This window comes from Mesoplodon mirus, assembly GCF_964341445.2.
Source record: "Mesoplodon mirus genome assembly, chromosome: 5".
Lineage (NCBI taxonomy): Eukaryota > Metazoa > Chordata > Mammalia > Artiodactyla > Ziphiidae > Mesoplodon > Mesoplodon mirus.
In genome coordinates this window covers 95534562-95561740 of record NC_138980.1, presented here as the reverse complement: position 1 = coordinate 95561740, position 27179 = coordinate 95534562, and the positions used below count along the sequence as shown (strand labels likewise).

At 36.7% G+C, this 27179-nt stretch overlaps 1 protein-coding gene across 4 annotated transcripts in view; it reads left to right on the top strand.

The window, feature by feature from the left end:
• FER (FER tyrosine kinase) overlaps positions 1–27179 on the top strand; it is a 479199-nt gene that overhangs the window by 30476 nt on the left and 421544 nt on the right. For all 4 annotated transcript variants that reach the window (XM_082623771.1, XM_082623772.1, XM_082623769.1 and 1 more), the window contains one exon: positions 12608–12875. In XM_082623771.1, coding sequence (XP_082479897.1) covers positions 12669–12875 — 207 coding nt within the window. In that variant the 5' untranslated portion in view covers positions 12608–12668. The remainder of the gene's footprint in view (positions 1–12607; positions 12876–27179) is intronic.

Here is a 27179-nt window from a genome sequence, read left to right as displayed (position 1 = left end):
TGATTCCTTCTAGTGTAGTTTTCATTTCAGTTATTGTATGGTTCATTTCTGTTTGTTTGTTCTTTAATTCTTCTAGGTCTTTGTTAAACATTTCTTGCATCTTCTCGATCTTTGCCTCTATTCTCTTTCCAAGGTCCTGGGTCATCTTCACTATCATTATTCTGAATTCTTTTTCTGGAAGCTTGCCTCTTTCCACTTCATGTAGTTGCTTTACTGGGGTTTTATCTTGTTCCTTCATCTGGTACATAGTCTTCTGCTTTTTCATCTTGTCTATCTTTCTGTGAATGTGGTTTCTGTTCCACAGGCTGCAGGATTGTAGTTCTTCTTGCTTCTGCTGTCTGCTGTTTGGTGGATGAGGCTATCTAAGATGTTTGTGCAAACTTCCTGATGGGAGGGACTGGTGGTGGGTAGAGCTCACTCTTGCTCTGGTGGGCAGAGCTTAGTAAAACTTTAATCTGCTTCACTGCTGATAGGTGGGGCTGGGTTCCCTCCCTTTTGGTTGTTTAGCCTTTGGCAACCCAACACTGGAGCGTGCCTGGGCTCTTTGGTGGGGCTAATGGCAGACTTTGGGAGGGCTCACGCCAAGGAGTACTTCCTAGAACCTCTGCTGCCAGTGTCCTTGTCCCCACCGTGAGCCACAGCCACCCCCACCTCTGCAGGAGACCCTCCAACACTAGCAGGTAGGTCTGGTTCAGTCTCCCCTGGGGTCACTGCTCCTTCCCTTGGGTCCCAATGTGCACACTGCTTTGTGTGTGCCCTCCGAGAGTGGAGTCTCTGTTTCCCTCAGTCCTGTCAAAGTCCTGCAATCAAATCCCACTAGCCTTCAAAGTGTGATTCTCTAGGAATTACTCCTCCCATTGCCAGACCCCCAGGTTGGGAACCGTGATGTGGGGCTCAGAACCTTCTCTCCAGTGGATGGACTTCTGTGGTATAAGCGTTCTCCAGCCTATGAGTCACCCACCCAGCAGTTGTGGGATTTGATTTTACTGTGATTACGCCCCTCCTACCATCTCAATGTGCCTTCTCTTTTGTCTTTGGATGTGAGGTATCTTTTTTGGTAAGTTCCAGTGTCTTCCTGTCGATGATTGTCCAGCAGCTAGTTGTGATTCCGGTGTTCTCACACGAGGGAGGTAGAGCATGTCCTTCTACTCCGCCATCTTCCTATTAAATTTCTTGCCAGCTTATGAAAATTTGTCTTGGAGGAAGAATGAAAGATTTCCTGTTTCTATGGCACAGCTTTTATTCACTTATTTTTTGATTTTTCTATGTAAGCATACCTTCTGTGGTATATTTGAATTTTATTTCAATGTTAAAAAAATGATTAAAGAAATACTTCTGACAATAATATATCATCTGTGTTAACATAAATCTTCCTTACTTGGAAGTATTCAGTACAGATTACAGTTTCTTTATGCTATATAAATACAGTATTTTCTCTGTATATTTGGAGAATGTAAAAAAGTTTCCAGGATGTAAAAAGTTGTGGAGCCAAAAGTTGAAAAACAAGAGGCATTTTAGAAGAAATACTTGCCTATACCCTTATACTTATAAGATGTACCATGGGAATTCTATTGTCCTGTCAAGGATACTAGTTATCTGTTTTATATTTTGCTATTAAATAGTGTCTATTTTTGTTTAAGAAGTATGTATTTATAGATCTATTTTATACAGGGTGAAATTCTAATTTTTGAAAATATGGCAATTTTTAATGGTTCTTTTAAAGTTTTTAAGCACTATTTATGGTGAATTGAAAAGTCAACATAACTCACTTGATCCTAAATACCAAGCTGAATGCCATTAAATAAGAAAGATTTAAATAAATTTAAATAGTCAATAATTTTTTTAGGATTTTTACTAGTTTTACCTTTTAAGAAAGATGCTATTTTAAAAGATGCTATTTATTAGTTTTACCTTTTAAAACAATGTATATTTTAAAAGATGCTATTTTAAAATAGACATCTTTGCTAATGACATGCCTGTAGTTTTGTATAATACTCTATTTCTGCCTGATTTGTACTCAATATCCACTAAATTATAGAAATTCTTATTTTAAAATCTCATTTACAAATCATTTAAAAAATGGGTTTGCTCTTGCAATTATTTATAATAAATTGAATACCTACTGTATATAGGTAGTAATTTTAGCCCCAGTGTTATAAAAGTGAAAACTCTGTAATATTCTTATTTTCATGTATATCGTAGTTTGATGGGAGAAATATACCTGAACAAATAATTAAAATATACTATGAGAAGTGTTATATTAATCACAGGTACATACATGATCCCTGAGATCTGAGAAAAGGGAACACCTAAGTTGGCCTGGGTAATTATGGTTGTGGGGATGGTCAGAGAAGGTTTCACAGAGAAAACAACTTAACAGTTTAGTTGTTGAAAATTCTGCAGGCAGACAAGGGATAAAAACATTTAGACTGAAGGAACAACATCTGCAAAACTACAGAGGTATGATCATGGGACACTTAAGGGACCATAGGTAGAAAGTTGTGGTACTATTGTTTGAGGGTGGAAGGCTGTCTGGAGCCAGCTTGGATTACCAGGCAAAGGAGTTTGAATTTTAACCTATAGGTTAGGGTTGTAAATTTGATACCTCGTGTTACAAGTAATAATAGAATTAATACCTAGAATCACTAAGTATCCTAAAGAATGAAGAGGGCTAAGTAGGGATTGTAGGGCATGAGGGGATGCATGTATAATGCTGTGTAGCCTTAACCAGTTAATTCATTTAACAGATTTTTATTGTCTACTATATATGCAAGGCACTGTTTTAAGCACTGGAGATAATAGTGGGGTAAGAGAACAGAGCAATTCCTTGCCCAATTGGAACTTATATTACAAATCAGTTTGTATTGTACCCCCACCTGCTTGCTCTCTCTCCCTCTTTGTAATTTTTGGCTACAGTATGATTGTATAATTTCCTTGTAATTTTTTTTTCATCTTCCTTATGGTTGACGTAGGCAGCTTTTGCTCTATTACTTGTGGAAGAATGTAGCTAAATTTGTGACACCCTCTCCACGTTATTGTTCTTCCCCCAACCTGTAGTTTGAGGTCTGGGCATTACTTTTTTTTTAAAATTGAAATTTCTTTTGAGGTAATTGTAGATTAATATGCAACTGTATGAAATAATAATCCCTTGTACATTTGGTCTAGTTTCCCCTCATGGTAACATTTTGCAAAACTATGACAACCAGGATATTAACATTGACATAATCCACTAATCTTATTCATATTTCTCCAGTTTTAATTGTACTCCTTTGTTGTGTGTATGTTAAGTTCTGTAACATTTTATTATTTGTCTAGATTCATGTATCCACCACTACCATCAAGATACTGAACAGTTCCAACACTACTAGAATCCCTTGTATCCTCCTTCTGTAACCATACTTACCTCCCTTTTCCACTCTGCAGGCCCTAAACCCTGGCTACCCCTAATCTGTCCTTTTCCCAAAATTTTTTCACTTCAAGAATGTTATATAAATGGAATCATACAGTATATAACTTTGTGGGGTTGGCTTTTTTCGTTCAGCAGGATTCCTGAAGATTCATGCAAGTTGTTGTCTATGTTGATAGACTGTTCCTTTTTAATGTGGGTAGTATTCCATGGTATGCATTCACCTGTTGAAGGATCCCTGTGCTGATTCCAGCTTTTGGCTATTACAAATAAAGCTGCTATGAACATTTGTGTACAGGTTTTTGTGTGAACATATGTTTTCATTTCTATGGCATAAATGTCCAAGAGTGCAATTGCTGGATCATATGGTAGTTGAATGTTTAGTTTTATAAGAAACCAGAGTGGCTGTACCATTTTTTGTCTACTAACCAGGAACAAATGAATGATCCACTTTTTCCATATCCTTACAAGCATTTGGTCTTGTCATTATATTTTATTTTAGCCATTCTGATAGGTATGTAGTGGTATCTCCATGTGGTTTTAATTGCATTTCCCTGATGGCTAATTTATGTTGAACATCTTTTTGTGTGCTCATTCGCCATTTTTATATCCTTTTCTGCGAAATGTCTGTTCATGTCCTCTGCTCATTTTCTAGTTGGATTGTTGTTGTTTTTAAATGTTGAATTTTAAAAGGTCTTATGAATTCTAGGTACTAGTTCTCTGTCAGATAAGTGGTTTGCAAATATTTTCTCCCAGTCTCTAGCCTGTCTTTTTCTCATCTTCACATTGGCTTTCACAGGGCAACCTTTTTACTTTTGATGAGCCCAGTTTATCAATTTTTCCTTTTATGGATTGTGTTTTTTTGTTTCAAGTCTAAGAACTTTGCCTAGCTTTAGATCCTGAAGATTTCCTCCTGTTTCTTTTTTCTTTTTTCATAGAAGTTTTGTAGTTTTACGTTTATGTTTAAGTTTTTGAATTAATTTTTGTGTAAGGTGTTAGGTCAGAATTCATTCTTTTTTTTTCTTTTTTGGCCTATAGATATCCAATTGCTCCAGTACCATTTATTGAAAAGGCTAGTTTTCCTTCATTGAATTGCTTCTGGACCTTTGTCAAAAAATAGTTGAGCATATTTATGTGGGTCTATTTCTGGGTTCTTTATTCTGTTCCATTCATCTGCTGTCTATACTCTACTAAACACTGTCATGATTTCTCATTCACCAAGTTGGACATATTTCTTTGAATACTCTTTCAGCCCTACTTTCTTCTCTCCTTCTAGAACTCAGAAGATACAAATGTTGGGTCTTCTGTTATTGTCCTGCAGGTCCCCGAGGCTTTGCTTATTCTTCTTCTTATTTTCTGTATATTTTCTCTCTGTTGTTTGGATTGGTTCAATTCTATTCCTCTTTCTTACATTCACTGATTGTATCCTTTGTTGTCTACTGTTGAGCTCATCTAGTGAGTTTTTTATTCCTGTTATTGTATTTTTTAGTTCTATAATTTCCATGTTTTTTAATAACTTCTTTTTTTTGCTTAGGTTTTCTAATTTTACAGTTGTTTTAAGGGAATTTGTAATTGCTGGTTTACATTTGTTTTAAGAGAATTTGTAATCGATTGTTGAAGCATTTCTATGATGGCTGATTTAAAATCCTTTTCTGATAATTCCAACATCTGATTTCTCTTGTTGTTGGCATAAGTTGATTGTCTTTTCTTTTTTAACTTGTGATTATTTTTCTTGGTTCTTGATATGACAGGTGATTTTCAATTGAAGCCTAGATATTTTATCTATTATGTTAGGAGACTCTGGGGACTATTTCAATCTTTTATTTTTACAGGCAGTCAGTCACTCTGGTTAGATTTAACATGCAGTTCTTGGCCTATTTTTGTGGGCTGTGGTTCCAGTGACAGTTTAATTTTGAGTCTTTGTGCTGTTATTTTGGTTTGCTTTATCTGGTATCACTAGGGCTCCCACTGGTTCTTGATGGTGGTGGTGCTGCTTGAGGGAGTAGAAGACATTTTTCTTAGGCTGAGCAGTACTAGATGTCTATTGGTTAGAGAAGGGGTGAGATAGGATTTCTTTACCATGCCCCCTAGCTGCCCTACAGTCTCTGGTCAGGAAAGGAGAATCTTGGACTCGCAGAGAAAAAGGAGCTTCCTGGACTGGACCTCTTGCTAGAGCTGGGTCTCTTTTGCCAGTTCTGTGCACCTGCTCTGGTGTTTCTGGGTGGGAAAGGTGATTCTTGGACCTGTGGGGACAGGGAGACTTTCTGACCAGGCTGCTTGCTATTGCTGGATCTCTCTTGCTGGTTCTTCCTGCCTAGTTCCGTTTCTCTTGGCAGAAAATGGGATTCTCAGGTCTATCAGGGAAGGAGAATGCTTCCCCTGGCTGTTTGTTTTTGGTGAGGCTCATAATCTGTCTCCCTTGCTGGTGGTGTCTGGCTTGCCTGATGTTGTCAGAGGGACTCTTGTTGGATCCTGGGAGGAGTTAGCCTACACGGACTGCCTTTTGTTCCCAGACTGGAAGTTGGGAAAAGTCAGGTATGGATGACCGTTTTCTGTTGGGTGAGGGGAGTACAAGACACCCTGCCTCTGTGCTGTTCTTCCAGTCCTAGGGCCAAAGGAGTTTCCCTTTTCTACCTCTCAGAGTTATTCTTTGGTCGTCCCTTTTGCTATTTTCAGTGTTTATAGTTGTGTTTTGTGGGGCTGAGCTGGGAAAAATGGTCTATGCCATCTTGTTTGGATCAGAAGCTAGGTTTTACTTTTTTTTAAAATTTATTTTTAATTTTTGGCTGCATTGGGTCTTCATTGCTGCACACAGGCTTTCTCTAGTTGCGTCGAGCAGGGGCTACTCTTCATTGTGGTGCGTGGGATTCTCATTGTGGTGGCTTCTCTTGTTGCGGAGCACAGGCTCTAGGTGCACGGACTCAGTAGTTGTGGCATGTGGGCTCAGTAGTTGTGGTTTGCGGACTCTAGAGCGCAGGCTCAGTAGTTGTGGCACATGGGCTTAGTTGCTCCATGGCATGTGAGAGCTTCCTGGACCAGGGCTCGAACCTGTGTCCCCTGCATTGGCAGGCGGATTCTTAACCACTGTGCCACCAGGGAATTCCTAGGTTTTACTTTTAATTTTGGTTTATTTGTCATATGAGCATGGCGATAGAGGGGTGGGGAGGTATTGGCTGGGACTGAGTTTGGCCTTGTTGGGGGCCCTGAAATTTACTCTCTCTTATGAGATTCCATTAAACATCCTGTACTTCTGGATTTAATTTCATCCACCAGTTCTTCATAGAGCGCTGGAAAATGGCAAGCCAAGGCTGCCCTCCCTGCATTTTTCTGAGGTCCTGTCTTGGTACAGAGAAGCTTCTTTCTTTAGTTCTTTTCTTTTTTTTTTTAACATTTTTATTGGAGTATAATTGCTTTACATTGTTGTGTTAGTTTCTGCTGTATAACAAAGTGAATCAGCTATACAAATACATATATCCCCATATCCCCTCCCTGTTGTGTCTCCCTCCCGCCTTCCCTATCCCACCCCTCTAGGTGGTCACAAAACACCGAGCTGATCTCCCTATGCTCTGTGGCTGCTTCCCACTAGCTATCTGTTTTACATTTGGTAGTGTATATATGTCAATGCCAGTCTCTCACTTCTTCACATCTTATCGTTCCCTATGGTTCTTCAGAACCATTTTTTTTTAGATTCCATATATATATGTTAGCATACGGTATTTGTTTTTCTCTTTCTGACTTACTTCACTCTGTATGACAGACTCTAGGTCCATCCACCTCACTACAAATAACTCAATTTCGTTTTTTTTAATGGCTGAGTAATATTCCTTTAGTTATTTTCTTGATTTTTCCCTAGGTTGGTCTGTTCAGTGTATGCTGCTTCTTTTCATCTTGGAGTATCCAGTGTGAATTCTCAGGATTTTGTTAATTCTTCTTCCTCAGGATATCTTCTGAAAGTTGAGGGGTAGTGTTGGGCACATTTCCATGCTGCCTAGAGCACCAGAATTTTCTCTTTTTTTCCTTTGAAACTATGCTGTGAAACTTGTGGCATAAAGTTTTACTCCTTTATTTGCTGATGATATGTTTAAATTTTTGTTTTTTCTTAACAATTTTTGTTCTTTTTATTAGTTATTGGTGGTAGCAGCTTCTGAAGTACTTCTTTTACTATACTGGCTTTACCTGAAAATTCCAATTATGACTTTTTGCAGTTTTCACATCTCTGACATTCGACATTGCTAATAACTTCTTTTTTATCCCATCATCTGTAACTCTGTCAAACCTCTTTTTTGCTTACTTAATCTTTACCCTTCGGCTTTTCTTCTAGTTCCTCCATTGATACATTCTCATGGGCTTTGTCCTTGTAATTCTCTGCTTTTCTGTCAACATTCAATCTATTGGTTTTATCACCTTTAAGCAGCTGACTCTCAAATTTGTATCCTTAGCCTTGTATTTTACCTAAGCATTTATTTCCTGCTGAAATGAATGTATTTTCTTTAAAGTAGCTCCGTATTCTCATTCTTCCATTTCTACTGATATTGTCATCATTTATTATTAAAGCCTTGAAGTTGTCATTGTATCATCTGTCTCTCTTTTCTTTAAATCCATTTACCAGGCCAAGCCTCTTTGATCTTAACTCTCACTGATATTGTCAATTATCGATCCTCATTTCTCAAGCTGTATAGCTGTAGTGACTTATTAATTTGCCTTCTTATGTCTCATTTTATGTTTTTTCTGTCTTCAAGCTATTTTATACCTAGCTTCCAGATTAAACTCTATCTCTATGTCTCTTTTTAAATTAACTATAACATACATACAGAAAAGTGCACAAATCACAGATGCTCAGCTTTATGAAATTTCACCAACTGAAACTAGCACCAGCAAATTAATCATTTAAAACATCACATTCATGATCTTGTTATTTTGCCTTAAACACCAGTTAAGGAGTTTGAGCCTTATTAGTTCCCTTAACGTTAGAATAGCAAGAGGTAAATTGGCATGCCATCTGCCACTGCTTGCCACATATAGCTTGATTTTGGAGACATTTCTTTGTTTACTTCACCCTTAGTCCCCATATTGCTTCCTGAAATACATTTCCTTTTTGACCTTTTTATCTAAATCATGGTTTTTCCAACCTTAACTCATGTCTTGCCATTTCTGGGAAACTTCTGGATTACTTCAGGTTTCATTAATTTTTTCTTTTTCTCTTCAAAAATTCTTTAATTATTTTTTGAATAAGTAATAGCAATATGTTCACTTAAAACAAAATTCAAATGTACAAAAGAGTATATAATGAAGAGTCTCCTTTCCATTCCTGTGTCCCAGCCACTGTGTGTTCTTCTAGAAATATTTTATGCACTTAACAAGTAAATTTAATTTTTATTATTCTTCCTCCTTTTTATACAATGTAAGCATACCAAGTTCTGTATCTTACTTTTTTCTATTAATAATTGTTAATGATAGTTCCCGATCAATACACAAGTTTTCTCATTTTTATATTAGGGCTGAATGATATTCCACTGAATGAATATGCCATGATCATATCTACCACATATGGTTGTGAATGTTGGACACTGAACAAATTCACACAGACTATGATTTGAGTAGTACTCCCTAGGATTTCTCAGTTATCAATACAATCAACTGCAGCAGCTTTGATGGTAATTTATCTAGTCAGTTCCTTTTAATTAATATTTCCAGTTTTTTAAAAAATTCCAAACACTACTGAATTGAATAGTCTTATGTATATCATTTGACATCTATGGAAAAATTATCTGTAGGATACCATTCCCTTTAATTCCTTAAAATATTTATAATCTCTACTAATTTAATAATTAGACATAATCAGTTAATTATGGAATTGTTTTTAAAAATTTTTATTATTTGTCATTCCTCAAGGAGTGGTACCATGTATTAAATTATTTTATATTCACCCTGACCTAGAATACTGGTGTACATAAATAAGCCCTTAGGGTGGGCTGGAGTGTTTCTCAGATAGCTACCAGATTGTTTCCCTTTTTATTCATCTAAGCTCTTCATAATCCTTTTGAAATTCCTAATAATGAGAGAAAAAGACTATTGTCAAATCTTTGACCACAGCTAGATGCATTTAGAAGCAGAAGTGATGTTTATTCCAAGCTACAGAATAAAATGAACCACAATCTCAGATATAGTTTAAAAAAAAAAACAAAATGTTTCACCTTTCTTTGGAAAAAAAATGTTTCTTATTCTTCCATTGAAAACGTGGTATGAGATAGAGTATATCTTCACTGAGACTTAGTTGAACTATAAGTAAAATAACAGAAAAATGTTCTTTTTTGTGACCCATAAAGATACAGTATATCAAAGTAAATTTTTTAAAGCTACTACCTACAAAGTGAATAAACTGGAATTATCCTACTTGATATTAAAATGAATAAGTCAATTACTTTTATTGACTTATTTATGTTAAGGTCCATTTAGTGTCCTGCTTGCAACTTTGGAAACCTTGATGGAGTACATTTTTGCACAACCTTTTCCCCGCTCTACTTGTTTGATCATAAAACCAGACAGTTTTCAGTTGGGAAAAAATTGGAATTTGTTTTCTATTTGGAAAACCCACACATTTTTACCGTCTCTTTAGATAGTATCACTGAGCTTAGAGAGAGAAACCTTTTCTCATTTTTCTGTATATGTTAGAGGATTTCAGCTGAATTAAATGGACTTCTGATATAATGAGCCAGACTTAAAAATAAAAGATGTGTTTCTTTATTTCTTCTAACTGACCCTAAAAGATTCACTGTTTGAAATTCTAGGAGACTGGAGGGGAAAATAAATTCTATCATAGTTCTTGGGATTTATAGCAAACAAGCAGGAATAACTTTGGGGTATCTGATAACTGACTTTTAGATGATTATAAGTTATACTGTAGAGATTTTTTTTAAAACAACTTTGAGCTATAACTCACATGCTGAAGAATTCACCCATTTAAACTGTACAATTTAATGGTTTTTATTGTTCACAGAGTTGTGCAACCGTTACCACAATCAATTTTAGAACCCTCTACTCACCCCAAAAGGAAATCCAATAGCCGTTAGCAGTCACTCCTCATTTCTTCACAAATTTGCCAGCTCTAGTCAATACTAATTTGATTTATGCCTCTAAAAATAGATTTTGGACATTTCATATAAGAAGACAGGACAACATGTCAGTCTTTTGTGTTTGGCTTCTTTCACTTAGCATGTTTACAAGGTTTATCCATGCTGTAGCTTGTATCAACATTTCATTCATTACCATTGCCAATTTCATTGTATGGATACATCATGTTTTATTTATCCATTCATTAGTTGATGAACATTTGGGTTGTTCCCCTTTGTGACTATTATGAATAATTCTGCTCGAATATTCATGCACAAGTTTTTGTGTGGGCATATGTTTTTATTTCTCTTGGGTACATACCTAAGAGTGGAATTTCTGGGTCATATATAATAGCTCTGTGTTTAAGTTTTGAGGAACTATCCATTTTACATTTACACCACCAGTATCTGATGATTCTAATTTCTTCACGGTCTCCAACACTTGATATTATCTGTCTTTTTGATTATGGACATCTTAGTGTTGTAAAATGCTATCTCATTGTGGGTTTTTTTTTTTTTTTTTTTTTTTTTTTGCGGTACATGGGCCTCTCACTGTGTGGCCTCTCCCGCTGCAGAGCACAGGCTCCGGACGCGCAGGCTCAGCGTCCATGGCTCACGGGCCTAGCTGCTCCGCGGCATGTGGGATCTTCCCGGACTGGGGCATGAACCCATATCCCCTGCATCGGCAGGTGGACTCTCAACCACTGCGCCACTAGGGTAGCCCTCATTGTGGTTTTGATTGGTATTTTCCTAATGGCTAATGATATTGAACATCTTTTCATGTGCTTAGTGGACGTCTGTAAATCTTATTTGGAGAAATGTCTACTCAGATCTTTTGCCCATTTTTAATTGGTTTGTCTTGTTATTATTGAGTTGTAAGAATTCTTTATATAATCCAGATAAAAGTCCCTGATCAGATATATGATTTGTAAATATTTTCCCCATTCTGTGGTCTTATCAGTTACTTGATGGTGGCCTTCGAAGTACAGAAGTTTTTAATTTTGATGAAAACAAATTTACATATTTTTATTTTGTTGCTTGCACTTTTGGTGTCATATCTAGAAATCATTGCCTGGACCAAGGTCTCAAAGATTTACTACTATATTTTCTTCTGAGAGTTTTATAGTTTTAGCTCTGATATTTAGATCTGTGATTCCTTTAGATTTAATTTTTTGTGTATGGTCTAAGGAGGTATCCTGCTTAACTCTTTTGCATGTGGAATCCAATTTTCCCAGCATCTTTAGTAGAAAAGACTTTTTTTCCCTCCATTGAATAGACTTGGCAGTGAAGTCTGAGTCCTCCAGCTTTGTTCTTTTTCTTCAGCGTGTTTTGGTTTGTTTGTTTATTTATTTGGTTATTCTGGCTTCCTTGCATTTCTTTGTAAGTTTTAAGATTAGCTTGTCAATTTCTGCAAAAAAAAAAGCTAGCTTAGATTTTAATATGGATTGAGTTAAGTTTGTAGAACAAGTTGGACAGTTGCTTTCTTAACAATATTAAGTCTTTTGGATACATTAACATGAGTCTTTCCATTTATTTAGGTCATCTTTAATTTTTTTCAACAATATTTTATAATTTTAAGAGTAAAGTTTTGTATTTATTTTGTAAAATTTATTCCTAAATATTTTATTCTTTTTGATGCTGTTGTAAATGGAATTGTTTTGGAATTGTTTTTTAATTTTGTTTTCAGATTGATCATTGCTAGTATATAGAAATACAGTTGATATTTGTATATTGATCTTGTACCCTGTAATCTTACTGAGCTCATTTATTAGTTCTAATACTTTAAAAATTGTATTTCTTAGGATTTTCTATATACGTCATGTCATCTGCAAATAAATATAGTTTTACTTCTTCCATTCCAAATTCATTGGAAATTATTTCACTTATTTCATTGTACTGACTGGAACCTCCATTACAGTGTTGAATAGAAGCGGTGAGATTGGACATTCTCATCTTGTTCCTGACTTTTTGGGGAAAGCATTCAGTTATAGTGATTTTTTTTTTTTTACTCTAAAAAGAATGGGCCATAACTCTGCTTTGAAGACTAATTTCCTTTTTATTTACAATTCTTTTCTTCTGTTTACATACACAGATATGTGCTGATTAGACGGCTCAATTGTACAGTGTGGAGGATAAGACAGTGCCTTACAAAAATGGGGTTTGGGAGTGACCTGAAGAATTCACATGAAGCTGTGTTAAAATTGCAAGACTGGGAATTACGGTTACTGGAAACAGTGAAGAAATTTATGGCCCTGAGAATAAAAAGTGATAAAGAATATGCATCTACTTTACAGAACCTTTGTAATCAAGTTGATAAGGAAAGTACTATCCAAATGAATTATGTCAGCAATGTATCCAAGGTAAGAAGAATGATTTCATCATTTATTGTCTATAGCATCATAGTTGTCCTTAAGGCAAGTAGATCATACTATTGAATAAGCGTACCTAAGTCAGCATTCTAAGATCTTCCAAAATCTTGCTGATTATCAGAATCTCATGGGGAAAGTTTCAAAAATTGTAAAATTTGGGCCCAGCTCCTGATATTCTGAGTCAGTAGGTCTGAAATTTTTGAACTTTGAAATCTTTTTTTCCAATAGATGTCCAGATTATTCTAATGATTAGTTAGGTTTGAGAACCCTTCTTACAAATTTCGTTTTCTTTATTACCCTACCTCCTTGGGTTGCTTGAGCCCCGCTGTTTTCTTCTTTTGACACAAACTTTCATTATAACCCACCTTCCCTGCATTCTTCTGTGAATCATTTGTATAGTGAATCACATGGAGTATTTTAACATGTAGGTGTTCTCTGCTGTCATTTCATTACTAAAATACTAATATATTGATGATTTAATCACACATAAAAATCCTTTGGATAAACAATATGGTTTTTTAGCTCCAATATTATAAAGTATAATATAAAATTTAACAATAAGGGCTATAAAAATAAAGGCCAAAATTGCGCTGCTAATTGTCCTTTGAAGGTATAAAATATGAAATATTACACACCTTAATAGTTTTAGATTTTCCCTCTGTTTATTTTCATTGTCTTACTTCACATTTCACTATATTTATTCGAAGTTAAAAATTTTTTTTACCTTACTTGAAAAGTTAAAAAAATTAGTGTGTTTCTTGCACTCATGGGTCTTAGGATTTGAGTAAATTGTAGAAGAAACTCTGTTTCTTATGGGGAATGTGTGTATGTGGTATGTGTGATCAGGTAAAGAACTGTGATTTTGCTGAGAACTCCTAATGTTAATATCTTTAACATCCTTTCCTGGGCCAATGAGATTCCCCAAAGAACAATTCTCTAGTTTCTAGTCTGAAGGTCGGGTTGCCAGATGTAGCAAATTAAAATATAGAGCACCAGTTAAATTTGCATACAGTATTTGAGAAATGCATACACTAAAAATTATTTATTTTTTATCTGAAATTCAAATTTAACTAGTGTCCTGTATTTTGTTTGACTACTCTGTTATGTTATGGGAATAGATAGGGAAAGTAGATTGAGTGTTCGAAGAGTCATATTTTAGTTAATCCTCCTGTTTTTGGTAAGCTGCCTGGTGTCTCTGAGTCCAAAAGCTCTCTGGTTAATTTTTTCCTCTTGTTTTCTTCTGCACTGGGGGAAGAATAGTTAGTTGCATGTCTGTGGGCTGAGCAATAGGAACTAGAATTCTGGCTATTCCTTATATAGACTGAATCAATCCTTCTGTTTCGGTGCCCTCTCCTTTTTCTTCATTTAGATTTCTCCAGTTCCTGAGCTTAGTGGAGTTAGATCTGACCCTATAAACTGGTCTTTTCTTCTTTTTCTCCCCCCAGTTTCATTGAGATATAATTGACATACATCACTGTATAGGTTTAAGGTGTATAGCATGATTTTTTTTTCAAGGGCTTCCTCATTCTTTTATTTTTAATAAATTTATTTATTTATTTATTTCTGGCTGCATTGGGTCTTCGTTGCTGCACGCAGGCTTTCTGTAGTTGCGGCGAGCGGGGGCTACTCTTCATTGCGGTGCACGGGCTTTTCATTGTTGTGGCTTCTCTTGTTGCGGAGCACAGGCTCTAGGTGGGCGGACTTAAGTAGCTGTGGCACATGGGTTCTGTAGTTGTGGCTCACGGGCTGTAGAGCGCAGCCTCACTAGTTGTGGCACATGGGCTTAGTTGCTTCCCGGCATGTGGGATCTTCCCGGATCAGGGATCGAACCCATATCCCCTGCATTGGCAGGCAGATTCTTAACCACTGCACCACCAGGGAAGTCCAGCATGATGGTTTGATTTATGTTATGTTGTGAAATGATTACCACAGTAGATTTAGCTGATATCCAAATAATAAAAAGAAAAGAAAAAAATTTCTCTTTTTGATAAAAACTCTTAGAAAGCACTCACTTAACAACTCTTTTTATCATACACCAGTGTTAACTATAGTCATCATGCTATACATTGTATCCCTAGTACTTATTTATCTTATAACTGGAAGTGTGTACCTTTTGATCATTTTCCTCCAATTACCCCTCCCACCATGTAGCCTTTTCTTCTTGACCTCCCCTTGCCGTACACTTAAGTTTCAACTTTTCCTGATATGCTAATCAGTTACCACTTACATTTTCTAACATTTTGTTGGCAAGTCTTATCTGTGATTGTTGCCTTTTCTATCTTCTTTGTTATTGCGAATTTATACTTTAAGTAACTATATTATATTTTGGTAGGGTTTTGGAAAGGAGTGAAAAATAGCCATGTGTTTTGTTTACTATGTTTAACTGAATTTATACTGCTTAGAAAAGTATGGGACTTCCCTTGGAGGTCCATTAGTTAAGACTTCCCCTTCCAGTGCAGGCAGTGCGGGTTTGATCCCTCGTTGGGGAGCTAAGATCCCACATACCTTGCAGCCAAAAAGCCAAAACATAAAACAGAAGCAACATTGTAACAAATTCAATAAAGACTTTAAAAATGCTCCACATCAAAAAACTCTTAAAAAAAATAGTAAGGTAGTGAAAGGAACAAGAAATAGTATTAACAGGTAAGAAGATTGAGGATTTATGAGGTCAGGACAGAGAAGCAGTCATCAATGTGTATACTGAAGTGTCAGGTATTTTGGTGAAGGATAGATGAAAACAAATGCTAAGATAAAGAGGGCAGGAGAATTTGGGGGGGTGGGAAAAGGGGATAGGAAAAGGTGATAGATTGAGAGGAAGTGGTTTAATTGGTAGTATTGCCTTTCAGAGAGGAAATGTTGAGAGATAACAGTTGAACAATGGTTGGAAACCCAAAGAAAAACAAGGAGTATGTCAGCTTTTCCTCTTAACTCTGAAAATGCATCACATTATTCTGATTATTGTTGCTTTATAGTAATCTCAAAGTTAGATAGTGTAATTTCTCTTTGTGCTTTTTTTTTTCTTTCCAAAATTGTTTTGGCTACTTTAGTTCCTATGCGTTTCCATATGAATTTTAGAATCAGCTCATCAATTTCTATAAAAAAGACTACTGAATTTTGATTGAAATGCATTGAGTATATAGGTAAATTTTGGGAAAATGTGTATCTTAACAGTATTGGAGTTCTAATCCATAAACATGGTGTATATCTTCTTTAACTTTTTGAATTAATCTTATATCAATAGTTTTAAGTGTATAGGTCTTTTGGATTTATGTGTGTTTCATATTTTTTGATGTTCTTGTAAATAGTATTTTTCCTAATTTTCAGTTCTCCACTGTTCATTGTTATTATGTATGTTAATCTCCTAACCTAAGCTTTGCAAAACGTACTTATTTGCAGTTGTCTTGTAGAGTCCATTGAATTTTCTACACAGATGATTATATTATTTGCAAACAAAGAGAATTTTAGTTCTTCCTTTCCAATTTGGATGCCTTTTATTTATTTTTGTGGCCTTCTTGCAGTAGCTAAAACCTCTGGTGCAGAGTTCAATAGAAGTATTGACAGCAGATATCTATGTCTTGTTCCCGGTCTTAGGGGAAAAGCGTTTAGTCTTTCACTATTAAGTGTGATGTTAATTTTGAGTTTTTGTAGATATCTTCTAGAAGCTTATAGAAATTCCCTTCTGTTCCTGCCTAGCTGAAAGCTTTTTCATTAATTGTTGTTGGATTTTGTCAAGTGGTTTGTCTTCTTCTGCTTAGGTGATTGTATTGTTTTTTCTTTTCAGTTTGATAATATGTTGAAATGTATTGATTGATTTTCAGATGTTTCAAAAATTTGAAGATTGTTAAAAAAAAAACCTTCCCACTTCATCTTTTTGTATTATCCTTGTTTTTATGTCATTGGATTCAATTTGCTAAGAAATTTTTTTTGGAGAATTTTTGTATGAATGTTGCTGAGGGATATAGATCTACAGTTCCTTTTCCTGTAATATTGTCTGGTTTTGGTAGCAGAGTAATAAGGCTGGCTTCATAAGACAAGTGGGAAGTATTTTCTTCAATTTTCTGGAGAAGTTTATGTAGAATTGGTTTTATTTCTTACTTAGGTGTGTGATAGAATTCACCAGTGAATTCATCTTGGCCTAGAGTTTTCTTTGGGAGAAGGTTTTTAGTTATAAATTTAATTTTTAAAGTAAAGGGCTATTCATATGATCCTTTTCTTCTTCAGTGAACTATAAGGAATTTGTTTATTTTTGCCTAAGTTGTCAATTTTTTTAGTGTTGTTTATTATTTTGCCTTATTGTCTTTTTAATATTTGGAGAATCTGTAGTAGTCTTATCTCTCTCATTCCTGATTTTGATCATTTGTGTCTTCTTTTTTTTTTTTTTCTTGATTGGACTGGCTAGAGGTTTCTCAATTTTACTGATGTTATGTGAGAACGAACTTTTGATTTCATTCATTGTATATTGATATTCTGTTTTCTATTGCATTGATTTCTGCTCTGAAATCTGTTAATTTTTTTCCCCATTTAATTTGTGTTTCATTTGCTGTTTTTCTCCTCTGGATTAATAAAGTAGAAGTTGAGATCACTGATTTAAGACTATTCTTCTTCTGTAATACATACATCCTTATAGTGTTCTTAATTTTTTCTGAGTACTGTTTTAGCTGCATCCCAGAAAATTCTCATATGGTTATTTTCATTTTTTTCAGTTCAGAATACATTTTAATTTCACTTTTGATTCCTTCTTTGACCCATGTATTCTTTCAAAGTCTCTTATATAACTTCCAAGTAGTTGTTTCTTTTTTTCTAGAGATATTTTTGTTACGGATTTCAAATTGAGTTCCATTGTTTTCAAAGATCCTATTTTATATGACTTGAATCCTTTTAAATTTATGGATACTTGTTTCATGGCCTAGAGTATGGTCTGTCTTGGTAACTCTTTCATGTGCACTTTATACTCTGCTATTGTTGTTTGCAGTGTTCTTATAAATGACAATTAGGTCAAGATGGTTGATAGTAGTGTTCAAGCCGTTTATTTCTTTACTCATTTTTTTTTTATTTTAAAGAATATGGTTACACTTTTTTTTTTTTTTAATTTATTTGGCTGCGTTGGATCTTAGGTGTGACACATGGGATCTTTGTAGTGGCATGCGGGGTCTTTCATTGCGATGTGCAGGCTCTTTTTTGCGGTGCGTGGGCTTCTCTCTAGTTGTGGTGCATGGGCTCCAGAGTGCATGGGCTCAGTAGTTGTGGTGTGCAGTCTCAGTAGTTGTGGTGTGCAGGCTCTAGAGCATGTGGGCTCAGTAGTTGCAGTACATGGACTTAGTTGCCCCGCGGCATGTGGGATCTTAGTTTCCCGACCAGGGATCAAACCGCGTCACTTGCATTGGAAGGTGGATTCTTAACCTCTGGGCCACCAGGGAAGTCCCTCTTTACTCATTTTTGTCCACCTGTTCTATCAGTTATTGAGAATGGTGTTGAAATCTCTGATTATAATTGTGAATAAGTCTGTTTCTCCCTGCAGTTTGATCAGTTTTTTTTTTTTTTTTTTTTTGTGGTACGCAGGCCTCTTACTGTTGTGGCCTCTCCCGTTGTGGAGCACAGGCTCCGGATGCGCAGGCTCAGCAGCCATGGCTCACGGGCCCAGCCGCTCTGCGGCATGTGGGATCTTCCCAGACCGGGACATGAACCCGTGTCCCCTGCATTGGCAGGTGGACGCTCAACCACTGCGCCACCAGGGAAGCCCAGGATAGTTTTGTTTTGTTTTGTTTTTAATTCCAGTAAACCTGGTACCTAATATTTTGGTTTCAGGTGTACAAATCAGTATTTGTATATACCATACCATAAAGTGATCATTGCAGTAAGTCTAGTTATCATCTGTCACCATATAATTGACCCCTTCACCCTTCCCACCTACACCCCAATCCCTTTCCCCTCTGATAACCACCAGTCTATTCCTGTACCTGTGAGTTTTTTTTTTGGTTTTTTTTTTGCGGTACGCGGGCCTCTCGCTGTTGTGGCCTCTCCTGTTATGGAGCACAGCCTCCGGACGCACAGGCTCAGCGGCCATGACTCACGGGCCTAGCTGCTCCACGGCATGTGGGATCTTCCCGGACCAGGGCATGAACCCGTGTCCCCTGCATCGGCAGGCGGACTCTCAACCACTGCGCCACCAGGGAAGCCCTGTTTTGTTTTTTTAAGTTCCACATATAAGTGAAATCATATGGTGTTGGTCCTTCTTTGACTGACTTATTTCACTTAGCATAATAGCCTCACAGCCCGTCCATGTTGTCATAAGTGGCAAAGATTTCCTTCTTTTTTATGGCTGGGAAATATTCCATTGTGTATATATACCACATCTTCTTTATCTTTTCATCCACCAATGGACACTTAGGTTATTTCCATATCTGGCTATTTTAAACAATGCTACAGTGAACACAGGGGTGCATATATCTCTTTTAGTTAGTGTTTTTGTTTACTTCAGATAAATACCCAGAAGTGGAATAACTAGAGCATATGGTAGTTCTGTTATTATTTGAGGAACCTTCATATTGTTTTACATAGTAGTTGCACTAAGTTACATTCTCACTGACAGTGTGTGAGGGTTCCATTTTCTCTACAAATTCTCCAATACTTGTTATTTCTTATCTTTTTGACAATAGCCATTCTGACAGATATGTGGTAATATCTCATTGTGGTTTTGGTTTGCATTTCCCTAATAGCTGGTGATCTTGAGCATCTTTTTACCTACCTGTTGGCCATCCATATGTCTTCTTTGGAAAAATGTCTATTCATATTCTCTGCCTGTTTTTAAATTGGATTTTGTTGTTGTTGTTTAGTTGTATGAGTTCTTTATGTGTTTTGGATATTAGCCCGTTATTGGATCTATGATTTTCAAATATCTTATCCTATTCTGGAGGTTGACTTTTTGTTTTGTTGATGGTTTCCTTTGCTGTACTGAAGCTTTTTAGTTTGATGTAGTCCCAATTGTTTATTTTTGCTTTTGTTACCATTGCGTTTGAATCAGATCCAAAAAATATCTCTAAGAGTGAAGTCAAGGAGCTTACTGCCTATGTTTTCTTCTAGGAGTTTTATGGTTTCTGATCTTACATTCAAGTCTTTAATCAATTTTGAGTTGATTTTTGTGTATGGTGTAAGATAGTCATCCAGTTTTATTCTCTTGCATGTGGATGTTGGGTTTTCCCAACATCACTTATTGAAGAGACTGCCTTTTCCCATTGTATATTTTTGCCTCCTTTGTTGTAAATTAATTGACCATATATGTGTGGGTTTCTTTCTGGGCTCTCTATTCTGTTGATCTATGTGTCTTATGCCAATACCATACTATTTTGATTACTATTGCTTTGTAGTATAGTGTGAAATCAGGGAGCATGATACCTACAGCTTTGTTCATTCCTTCCTTCTTTCTGTCCTTCCTTCCCTCCCTTCCTTACGTCCATCCCTCCCTCCCTCCTTTTCTTGGGGACTTTGGTCCCATACAAATTTTAGAATTATTTATTCTAGGTCTGTGCAGAATGCCATTGGAATTTTGATAGGAATTTCTTGATATTATTTCAGTCTTCTTAAATTTATTGTGACTTGTTTTGTGGTCTAACATGTGGCCTATCCTTGAGAATGCTCCATGTGCCCTTGAGAAGAATGTGTATTCTGCTGCTTTTGGGTGGAATGTTCTATATATTTCTGTTAAGTCCATCGGTCTGATGTTTCATTTAAGGCTGATGTTTCCTTATTGATTTTGTGTGTAGATGATCTATCCATTGATGTAATGTGGTTAAAGTCTCCAACAATTATTGTATTGCTGTCAGATTTTCCCTTTAGGCCTGTTAATAGTTGTCTTATATATTTAGGTTTTTCTATGTTAGGTGTGTAAATATTTACAAATGTCATATCCTCTTGTTGAATTGACCACTTTATATTATGTAATGCCTTTCTTTGTCTTTTATTATGTTCTTTGTTTTAAAGTCTGTTTTGTCTAATGTGAGTATAGGTATACCAGCTTTCTTTTCATTTCCATTTGCATGGAATATCTTTTTCCATCCCTTTGCTTTCAGTCTGTGTGTTCTTAAACCTGAAGTAAGTCTCTTCTTGGTAACATATAAATTATTCTTTTATTTTTTTAAATTTATTTTTTTATCTGTTAACCCACTCTGTGTCTTTTGATTGGATAATTTAGTCCATTTGCATTGGAAGTAAATATTGATAGGTATTTACTTGTTGCCATTTTGTTGATTGTTTTCTGGATGTTTTTGTAACTTCTCTCTATTCCTTTTTTCATCTCTTGCTCTCTTCCCTTGTGGTTTGATGAATTTCTTTAGTGTTATGTTTAGATTCCATTCTCATTATCTTTTGTGTGTCTGCTGTACATTTTGCTTTGTGGTTACCATGAGGTTCACACATAACGATCTATATATATAGCAGTCTATTTTAAGTTGGTAGCAACTTACATTTGAACACATTCTAAAAACTTTACATTTTTATTCCGCTCAGTCATGTTTTATGTTTTTGATGTCATATTGTACGTCTTTTTATTTTGTGTATTCTTTAACTAATTATTGTAGTTTCAATTAATTTTACTACTTCATCTTTTAACCTTCTAATTGCTTCCTATGTGATTAACCCACTACCCTTACCATATACTTGCTTTTAGCAGTGAGATTTTTACTCTCATACATTTTTCTGTTATGAGTTAGCACCCTTTTGTTTCCGGCTTAAAGAAGACCCATTTACTTTTCTCATGAAGTTGGTTAAGTGGTGATGAACTCCTTTAGCTTTTGCTTATTTAGAAAACACTTTCTCTCTCCTTCAGTTCTGAATGATAGCCTTGTCAGGTAGAGTGTTCTTGGTTGTAGGTTTTTCCCTTTCATCACTTTAAATATGTTGTGCTACTCCCTTCTGGCTTACAGAGTTTCTGCTGAAAGATCAGCAGATAGTCTTATGATAGTCTTGTTTATGTGACAAGTTGCTTTTAAGATTCTGTCTTTAACTTCTTACGTTTTAATTATAATTTATCTTGCTGTTCATCTTATTTGGCATTCTCTATGCTTCCTGGACCTGAATGTTTCCTTCCCCAGGTTAGGGGAGTTTATGGCCATTATTTTTTCAAATAAGTTTTCTGCCCCTTTCTCTCTTCTCCTTCTGGGGCCCCCTATAATGTGAATGTTATTCTGCTTGGTGTAGTCTCGTATGTCTCTTAAGTTACCTTTACTTTTTAAAATTTTTGTTTCTTTTTGCTGCTTGTTTGGGTGAGTTCCTCTGCCCTACCTACCAGGTTGCTGTTTAGTTGTTCTACTTTAGCTAGTCAACTGTTGAACCCCTTTAGTATATTTGGCAGTTCAGTTATTGTATTCTTCAGTTCTGTGACATCTGTTTAGTTTTAAAAAATATTTTCTGTCTATTTGATATAGCTCTCACTGTGTTCATCCATTCTTCTTTTGAGTTCAGTGAGCATCTCTTTTAACTCTATATCAGGTATATTACTTATCTCTGTTTTATTAAGGTCTTTTTCTGAGGTTTCATCTTATTCTTTTGTTTGGAACATACTCCTCTGTTTTTATCTTTTGCTTGACTCTGTGTAATTATTTCTGTGTATTAGGCAAAATAACTACTTCTCCCAGTCTTGAAGAACTAGGCTTTATGTAAGAGATGGCTCTTATCATTCAACCTTGCTCTAGCTCTTGGTTATCTCTGGAACCTATGTGATTGTCTAACTAGTCTGATTTATTCTTGATAGGTCTTGCTTATTGAGGGTGTGCCAAGACCTATCAGTGTTCTAAAGGGAGTGATCCTAGTTAGCCTAGATTCAGGCTGATTGAAAGACTGTTTCTCAGCCAATAGCTTTTGAAGTATGCAGATAGATGTATAAAATCATATGCGACAACAATTGTATACCCTGCCGACCTCCAAACTGAGGTCCAGATATGTCCCCTTGGCAGCAGTTGGAAGAATTGGGGTTTCAGATGAGTGTATAAGCTTCTTTCTGGGAGGTACCAGCATGCTGTGGTGAGGCCAAGACAGGGTGCACAGGTGGTGTCTCCTTGCCTACATTCCCAAAGAGCACCTATGTAACCTTTAGATGTATTGCAAAACTGAAGCCTGCCCCTCAGGTTGAAGCTCCAGGACAATTAAGGGGTCTTTTTCATGTGCGGATCAGGGATGTTTCAGTCTGCTGTTTATGTAGTGTCCTGGATGTCATATTCTGCCCAGAACTATCTTTCTGATTGTTACGGTCCCCTGGGGCCAGGAGCACAAGCCCTTCTGACCACCAGAGCCTGGCAATCAAGATGAGTCCCCTGTGTAGACTGTGCTTTAGTGAGGCTGTGTGAGTATTGCGGGCAGGGTGTGCCCTCAGCTTTAGAGAGGCCAGGAAAGAGTGCTGGGGGAGAGGCACGCCTGCAGTTTTCACAATATTGGAGGAAAGTGTTGGGAATGGGACATGCCTTCCGCTTTAGGGAGGCCTGGGATGAGCATTTTGGGTGGGATAGACACTTGACTTTAGAGAGGTTGTATGCTTGCCCACTTGCAATAGCAGGGTGGAGGGAGAGTGCAAAAATGGTACTCTTCAGTGGTACCATCCATGACGAAGGTCCCAGTTAATCCCTGTCCCTCCAGCAGATGCTTTAAGGTTAACAACCAAATCTCCTTTATACATAATCAAGTCACTTTTCAAACTTGCCTTTGTGCTTGTTCCTGGAACCAGTGAATCCACACATGAGCCCCTCAACAGGAGTATCTAAGATTCGCGCAGCCCCCTGGGCCCCCTGGATGTAAGCCCCATTGGTTTCTAAAGCCAGATGTTTGGGGGCCTTGTCTCTCTGGTGCAGGTCCCAAGGGTTGGGGTGCCCAGTGTGGGGCACAAACCCTTTGATCCTTAAAAAGAGGCTCTGGACTAGTGAGATGCCTCCCTGCTGTGTGTCACTGCACTGGGGGATAGGGTTTTAGAGTCACTGCATCTCTGCCTCTACTACCCATCTTGCTGTGGCCCCTTTATCCCTTATTGTGGAGGGTGCCGTTCAGCTAGTTTACAGTTCTTTTTACCCGGAATTATTACTTATGTAGTTGTAGATTTGGTGTGTCGTGGGAGGAGGTGAGTTCAGGGTCTTCCCATGCTGCTTTGTTGGACCCCACCCCTCCTTGCTCTTTAATAAGCCTATCAATGAGTTAACTCTCTCCCTGACCTCTCCTATTCCAACAGTATCACTTTCTCCTCCTTTCTTCTTCCTCTGGCAATGTCACTTCCTGTCTCACCAGTATTTCAAGCTAAACATGCTGGTGTATGCCAGTCCTTTTATCTTTTCATACCTGCCAAAACTCAGATCTTCCTTTTGCCCCACACCTGTACTTAGGAGGGAGAAATTGGAGAGAAGGAAACAGAAACCAAGTAGCTGAGCCATTTCCATGTTGAAAATGAGCAAGTCATAAGTGAATCATTGTAATAGTTCAATTTGAATCTTTTAAAATATTTTCCATTTCTCTACTTAATATATTTATTCTTTCTTTTAGTTTCATGAACGTATGGAATACAGTCATAGTGACTCTTTTATTCTCCTTGTCTTCTATCCTCGGTGTTACTTCTGGGCCAGCTTTGACTGCCTGATTTTTCTGCTCATTTTGGGTTGTATTTTCCTGCAACTGCATGCTCTTGATGCCAGGCATTATGAATTTTACCTTATTAGGTACCGAATATTTTTACCTTTCTTTAACTATTCTTGAGCTTTGGGATATGATTAAGTTACTTGGACACAGCTTGATCTTTTTGTCTCTTGTTTTTTACATTTGTTAGGTGGACCAGCAGTATGTATAGTCTAGGGTAAATTTATCTCCTCTACTGAGACAAGATCATTCTCAGTATCCAAAGGATGCTCTCCATATTATGAGGTTTTAAACTCTGGCTGTTGGGACCTGGTACAATTCCGTGATACTATGTGAGCTCTGGACAGTGTTTCCTGTAGTCCTTATTGGTGGGTTATTTCCACGGCATAGAGTAGTTTCCTCATGCCCTGAGCTAATCAGTACTTAGCTAAAAAAATCTTAGCTAAGTAAGATTTTGGGTGAGTCTTTGCAGGTCTCTTGAGTTTTCTCTTTGTGCAGCTCTCTTCTCTCTAGTACTCTGTCCTTGTCTCTTCACCAGTACTCTGACTATGTTGGTGTCTCTGTGCTCTGTACAGTTTCTTTAACTTGCAGAGATTACTGAGTTCTGCTTGGCTCTTCTTCCCTGGACCATATCCTGGACATTTTCTCCATTCAGTAAGCTGGGATAATCTTAGCGTTCAGTTCATTTATTTATAGTCTCTCAGGGTTCACTGTCCTTCCTTGCCTGATGTCCAGTGGCTTGAATGCTATCTTACATTTTTGTCCAGTTTTTAGTTGTGTTATGCAGGAGAATAAATTTATGCCTGTTTCTCTATCTTGATGGAAGCAGAAGTCTTGCAACTAGTGATTTTTATGTCTTTACTTAAAAAAATTAAAACGTGCAGCAGAGTTTCAAGAATAGAACAGAGATTCCCCTATGAACTCTACTGTACTTATTAATTGTTAACATTTTGCCATATTTACTCCTTTCTCTCTCAATATAATTTGTGTTTTATATATATAATTTTTGGGGGGAATGATTTGTAAGTTAGTTGAAGACATCATGTCTCTTTATTCTTAAACATTTAAGCATGTATTTTGTACAAAGATACCCACAATGTAATGATCAAATTTGGGAAATTTACCATGGTTACCATGCTATTATCAAAAATATATCGCATATCCAGCTTTTGTCAACTGTTCCAATAATGTCCCTTTTGGCAAAATTTTTTTTCATCCTCATTCAGGATCTAATAGAGAATCACTTATTTCATTTAGTTGTTAGGTTTCTTCAGTTTCTTTAATCTGGAACATGTATGTGAGAAGTCACACTTTGTGCTTTGGTAATTTTTCTTTTTTACTTAAAGTTATTTTTGAAGTGTGTACATTCTGCCTTTAATCCTGAGGGCATGGTTTAGTGTTTTGTTTTTTTGTTTTTTTTTTTTTTGCGGTACGCGGACCTCTCACTGTTGTGGCCTCTCCCGTTGCGGAGCACAGGCTCTGGATGCGCAGGCTCAGCGGCCATGACTCACGGGCCCAGCTGCTCCAAGGCATGTGGGATCTTCCCGGACCAGGGCATGAACCCGTGTCCCCTGCATCAGCAGGCGCACTCTCAACCACTGCGCCACAAGGGAAGCCCCAGGCTCACCTTTTGAATGTTCCTTTTCCAGTCCTTCAATAAACCCTTTCCCCGAGGGATCCTGGTTCCTTTTGGTAGTGAGAATATTTAGATATTCAACCAAGTTACTCTGTTGGGATATTATGTCTCACAGTATTTTGCAGTCACAAATATTGCTGCAGTGAATAACTTTGTTACAGATCTGTTTTTGTGTCTTTATGAATATCTTTAAGGTACATTCCTGGAAATGAGATTTCTAGGTCAAAGTGTAAACGTCTAATGTACTGTTGCTATATATTGTCAATATAAATATAAATTTCCTTTATAGCTTTTGCACCATTTTGTATATCTACTGGGAATATATGAAACTACCAGTTTCTGCTTAATCTGGGCAAGAGAGTATGTTGTCAAACTTACGAATTTTTATTAATATGATAGGTAGAAATGATACCTAGTGTAGCTTTAATTTATATTTCTCTAATTTTGAGTGAAATTAAACATCTTTTCGTATTTTAACAGCTATTTTAGTTTGAGGACTTGTTTTATTCTATGCTAAAGGGGAATTTTACTTTGTGTTTCTTTATTCATCTAAAATTACACCTGTCAGAAATAAAAGGCATCCAAATGGGAAAGGAAGAATTCAAGTTGTCTCTCTTTGTGGAGGACATGATATCATACAGTAAGTCCCCTACATACGAATCTTCAAGTTGTGAACTTTTAAAGATGTGAATGTGTGTTCACATGTCCAATCACGTTGTTAGTTCACGTGTCTGATGTACATTGTCACATGTGTGCATCTCTGCAAGTGGTTGTGCATTTGTGTACTTTACTGTACAGTATTGAATAGAGTAGTAAAGTAGTACAGTATCTTTATTTCAAGCCCAGGATGTCCGGAAGCCAGCATAAAAGCAGCAGTGATGTAGCTGGTACTGCTAAGAAGTGCCAAGCGATGACGTTGGAAACAAAAGTGAAAATAATTGAAAGAGTGGAGCAAAAAGAGGAAGAAGTAACTGAAGAATTGAAGAGATTCACATGCAGGAAATGGCAAAGGGATTTTCTTTTTTTGAGGAGACACTGTTTTTGAGACACAGGAC